We start from the raw sequence: 5924 nt of genomic DNA on the forward strand, positions 1-5924 counted from the left end.
ATCTCCATATTGATTTCCATAGTGGTTGCACCAGTCTGCACTCCCACCAACAATGGAGAAGGGTTCCTTTCTCCCCACAACCCCACCAACATTTGTTATTGTGTGATTTCTTGATAGCAGCCATTCTTTGTGGGTTGAGGTGGAATCTCAGTGTTGTTTTCATCTGCATCTCTCGAATGACCAGTGATGTGGAACATTTTTTCAAATATTTACTTGTTGCTTTTCCTGACCTTTCTTACCAGGTTCATTTCCTTTGATACATATTCCCACAGCACTAGAACTTTACAAAGTTACAATTTTTTATTTTCTTGTGATTTTTATTTGTTTGTTTTTTGAGGTCTTGCTATGTAATTCAGGCTGGCCTTGAACTCATGATGGAGCCCAGGCTGGCTTTGAATTCATGGCAATCCTCCTGCCTCGGCCTTCCAAGTGCTGAGATTACAGCCATGTACCACCATGCCCTGATTGATTATTTTATCAATATGTCTTTCATACTACTTTTAAATCTCCATGAGAACAGTAATAATTCTGTGAGGATGATGTTTTGATATTTCCTACCACTAGTGCTTTTTTTCCCCACCACTATTTAGACAATATCCGTCATTTCTGGCATATAATAAGTTCTCAGTAAACACATTAAGTGAATTAAATTCAGTAAATAAGTGAATCCTAATTTTTAATATCTCAGTAAGTAACATAATCTCTTGGATTAATTTGGAAAGTTTCTAGTGCTTCTGAAAGAAGACATGGCAAATAACCCTGTCTCAAAAATAAATAAATAAATTAATTAATTAAAAGCGCTGGAGATATATCCCAGGGCAATCCCCAGTACCACAGAAAAAAGGCTCAGTGCTGATGGTGTACATTCTGTGGTTGCACAAATGGATTCCCATGATAGCATCACAGTGTGTTTTCGTTGCCCTAAAAATCCTCTGGGCTTCATCTGTTCATCCCTCCCTCCCCCAACCACTGGCAACCACTGTTCTTTTCATTGTCTATAGTTTTTCCTTCTCTAGAATGTCATCTAAATAAAAACATACAATACGTAGCCTTTTTCAGATTTGCCTCTTTCATTTAATAATATGCATTTAATTTTTTTCCATATCTTTCTATGGTCTGATAGTTCATTTCTCTTTAGCACTGAATAATATTACATTGTCTGGAAATATTAAATCTGTAATGATGCTTTGTCTGAGGCCACGTTCCCTTATACTTAATTATTTGCCTATCATCAGCATCAGCTATGTGCTTCCTGAGTCACTATCTTTTTTTTCTTTCTTTCTTTCTCATTTTCTTTCTGATACCAAGGATCGAACTCAGGCCCTTGCCTTTGTGAGGAAGGCGCTGGAACCATTGAGCTAAATTCCTGGCCCTTCCCTGAGTCGCTATCTTTAACTCTTTCTTTGTGGTTGCATGGAGGGTAAAGATCTCAGGTCCTTTTCCATTAGAGGTTATTAGATTCATTTCAGTCTCCTTCTCTTGCTTTTTCCCAGAGACATTATTATACACCAAATGGGATCAATGGCTTTCATTTTATTGTCTTTGCTATTAAAGTTAATATTATGCAAGGGCCACTTAACATTAAAGCCAGTCGATTGTCCCACAACCTCAGGGAAGTATATCAATGACTCCTGGTTAATATTCAAACTGGAAATTACATTCCATGAATAAAATAGATGTAATGAAATCTAATATATGAGAAAGTATACAAATTAATTTATGCTTTTAAAAATAAACATGCTATAATGTATTATTCTGACTTTTAAATCCTTATGTTTAAATATTAGAAAAATGATTACTTGGCTTTTAATCTAATTCATGTTTATAATATTCTTTATAAAATATTTTTCAGAAAAATATTTCAAAATTCTACATTTAAATCAACTGATGAGAGACTCGGGCAAAGACCATCAAAGATGAAGGTTAAACCCCATTCTCAGAGTGTTTTCATTTCTCAAAATTTTCATACTGGAAGGTTCCAATTACAGGTAGAGTGTATATTTTATACTATGTCATTAGAATCAGTCTTTAAATTTAAAGGGTTAGATAGCCACTGTTGTGTTTTTAATTTGAGGAACAATAATATGGAGTCAAGTTTAAATTATCCAAACTAGTTAGAGTTTATACTACCTAGGAAACGTGAAAAAATAAATGAAAATATAGTCTATCTACACTCACTTTTACATATCTCTAGTCATAAACCTGTATTTTCCATATTGGGACAAAGATAATAATATGGAAAACTGAAAGCAAAATTATTGGGTCTGTCAGAGGAAAAAGATTTGGAGATAACAGATACAATACTCAGATAACCAGACTACCTAACCAAAACAAATAATTGAAATCAATTCAGTTTGACAAAGACCAGTCTTTTATTTTATTCTGAGTCCCACCATTGGGGAGAGTAAGATACAGACCAGGAAATTCATGTGAGAAAGGAAGACCATAATTAACTTTGTGCTATATGATACATGTCAAAACAGTATTATATGGATGAAGTGAAACAAGGCAGAGACTGGTAGAAGTTTAATACTATGCTGTAGCTAAGGAAAACAAAGACATTAACATGCATAGCAAACTGATAGGATGTCAGAATTTCACTATCTTGATGATTGAATTCAAGTTAACTCAGTGTTTGTTCATTTGTTTCATAAACATTTAGTTAGTACCTTTTTTTCTTTTTATTGAGTTTATTGGTACAATCTAGGTATACAATACAATTACATTCATCATTGGGATTCTGTACCTTTACATAATAGGTCTTGATTCTCATTTTTTCCCCTTGTCCCTGCCCTCCCTTCACCCCCTCCTGCCCTCCCCATTTACAAACACTTTATTTCCATTTTTTCAGTTTCTCATATTTTTTTCCTCTCCCTTATTACCTTTCCCCCACCCTTCCCACTTTCCCTACACCTTTAGCCCTTTACTTCCTATTTCACATTATTAATTATCTCATTAGGATCCTGTGTATAGTTAGTACCTTTTATTTCAGTAACTGGGACCTCATCTTATTACAAAGCTTTTGCACAGGAAGAGAAACCAACAACAGAGTGAAGAGACAACCCACAGAGTGAGAAAAATTTTTTACCGGCTATTCCAACAAAGGACTATTATCTAGAATATATATATAGAACTAAAAAATATCAGACCTCCCCATGCAAAAATGGGCATCTGAAATAAAAAGACTCTTCTCAGATGAAGAATTATAAATGGCAAAAAAATATGAAAAAGTATTCAACATCACTGGCCATTTATGAAATGCGAATTAAAACAATGTTGAGATTCTGCCTCACTCAGAAAGAATGGCTGCTATCAAGAAATCAATCAATAATAAATGTGAAGAGGCTGTGGGGAAAAAGGAACCCTTCTCCACTGTTGGTGGGAGTGCAGACTGGTGCAACTACTGTGGATATCAGTTTGGAGATTCCTCAAAAAACTGAAACTAGAGGTTCTATTTTTTTTTTTTTTTTTTTTTTGGTACTGGGGACTGAACTTGGGTCCTTGCACTTGTAAGGCAGGCCACCAAAGCACTGAGCTAAATCCCCAGCCTAGAGGTTCTATATGACCCAGCTGTATCCCTTCTTGGTATCTTCCCAAAAGAATTAAAATCATCAGCCGGGCATGGTGGTGCACACCTGTAATCCCAACACTTGGGAGGCTGAGGCAGGAGGATCGCTGAGAGTTCAAGACCAGCCTGGGCTACATAGTGAGTTCTAGGTCAGTCTCAACTACATAGTGAGACCCTGTCTCAAACAAAGAAAAAAAAAAGAATTAAAAGCATCATACCACAGTGATAGATGAATACCATGTTTATAGCAGCACAGTTTGTAGTAGCAAAATCTGGGAAACAGCCCAAATGCTGATCAACTGACGAGTGGATAAAGAAGATGTGGTTTTTGTATGCAATGGAGTACTACTCTGCCATAAAGAAAGATGAGCTTCAGCCATTTATAGCTAAATGGACAGACTTTGAGACCATATGCTTAAGTGAAATAAATGCTTAACACTTGCTTAAGTATCACATTGTTTCTCTGGTATGAGAAACCAAAACTGTAAATAAGGACTGCAATAGATAGGGGATGCTGGAAAATGGGAAGAAAGTGTTCAAGTGGGAAGGAGAACAAAGGAGTGGGTGAGAGAGGAAGGAAGGAATGAGCAAAAAAGTGAAAGTAGAAGGAAAAAATGGAATAAGAGGGGCTCATGGGCAGGATGGAATACAATTTTTTAAAATGTATTTTAAAAATTAATTTGGCACCCACTGTACAGTAGGCACTTTGCTTGGTGCCATGGTGTTGTGTTGTCATATTTAATAGTGGGTACACAAACAGACAATGGTGACTGTGTCGCGAGTATGATTCTAGCTCATTTTTTATTATTTATTCAGCAAACATGTGATAAGCATTTATATGCTGGGCGCTATTCTAGACATCTGCAAATTTGGTGGTGAAGAAGTGAAAGAATAGTACCTGCTGTTACGGAGTTTATGCTGTAGTGGGAGGGATAAACAATGTACAAGTGACACAAAATATTACTCAGGGATCTTTTAGAAATCATTTTAGATTGATAAACACAAGTTGTACACATTTGCCATGTACCATATGATGTTTTGAAATGTGTACACTGGGAGAGGGCTGAGCAGCGCTAATTAACATGTGTTGTTTAACCCACCTGTCATTTTTTATGGTCAGGACATTTAAAATCCACTTTCCGCAGTTTTCAATACATTGCTAATTTTGTACATGTGGTACAATAGATTTCTTGAACTGATCCCTCCTTTCTAACAGAGTTTTTCCCCTCAGACCCGCATCCTTTGATCTCCCCTACCACTGCGCCCCTGGCAACCACTGCTCTCTGCTTATGTGAGTGCAGCATCTTTAGCCACTGCACATGAGTGAGATCAGGAGGAATGTGCTTTTCTCTGCCCGGCTTGTTTCACTTAGTATAATGTCTTTCATGTCGTCATCCATGTTGTCACAAATGACAGGATTTCCATCTTTTTAAAGGATTTTATTCAGGCTTCATGATAGCTCGTGGTAGGAACCCCATTCAAACCGTAAAAAGGCAGTGCTGACTTCAGCCACAACTCGTTTCAGCACAAAAGGGCACGTTTATATTATCCCTTTGTTCTTGTCTCAATTTCTGCCACTGTATTATACTCTTTCTCTCTAACTCTAGATTGACTTCTGTATGGCAGGAAGATGAACAAAAATGTGGCTCAATGTAATAAAGTATTAGAGTTTGATTTTTTTAAAAAAGCTTTTATTAGGAAATATGGCATACATACAGAAGGATACACACACCATTTAAAGAATAATAGGTGAATTTTTAAACCAGGTTGTCCTTGAAGTCCTGGGCTCAAGTAATCCTCCTGCATCAGCCTCCTAAGTAGTTTGAACCCTAGGCATATAAGTGAATTTCTACACATATAGCCCAGAATAAGAAATAAAATATTACCAAATATGTTATGTTCTCACTTATATATACATTTGCTAGATTTCTTCTTCTTCTTCTTCTTCTTTTTTTTTTTTTTTTGTGTGTGTGTGTAGATAGTGTCTTGCTATATAGTTCAGGCTGGCCTTGAACTCACTATGTAGCCCAAGGCTGGCTTCAAACAAAGAATTCTCCTGCCATCAGCCTCCCAAGTGCTAGGATTACAGGAATTCACCACCACACCCACAGGTTTACTAGTACTGTTTTTTTCCCCATTAAATTTATTGGTACATTTAAAGCAAACAGTACAGTTACATTTATCATTGGTATCTTGTACCTTTACATGATATATCTTGGTACTTATTTTTTCCCCATGCCCCTGCCCTCCTTTCACCCCCTTCACCCTTCCTTATTTACAAAGACTTTGTTTCCATTTTTTCCTTTTTTCACGTTTCTTCTTTTCCCCTTTTTCCTTTCCCCTCCCCTTCCTCTAC

The 5924-nt window shown here is 36.5% G+C and overlaps 1 protein-coding gene across 1 annotated transcript in view; it reads left to right on the forward strand.

Moving 5' to 3' along the window:
* The window catches only part of CUNH1orf185 (chromosome unknown C1orf185 homolog), a 27234-nt gene that overhangs the window by 12273 nt on the left and 9037 nt on the right, over positions 1 to 5924 (forward strand). Inside the window, exon 3 of the mRNA XM_010610290.2 lies at positions 1853 to 1988. Coding sequence (XP_010608592.1) covers positions 1853 to 1988 — 136 coding nt within the window. The remainder of the gene's footprint in view (positions 1 to 1852; positions 1989 to 5924) is intronic.

This window comes from Fukomys damarensis, unplaced genomic scaffold (genome assembly GCF_012274545.1).
Source record: "Fukomys damarensis isolate Sample0158 unplaced genomic scaffold, DMR_v1.0_HiC HiC_scaffold_23, whole genome shotgun sequence".
NCBI lineage: Eukaryota > Metazoa > Chordata > Mammalia > Rodentia > Bathyergidae > Fukomys > Fukomys damarensis.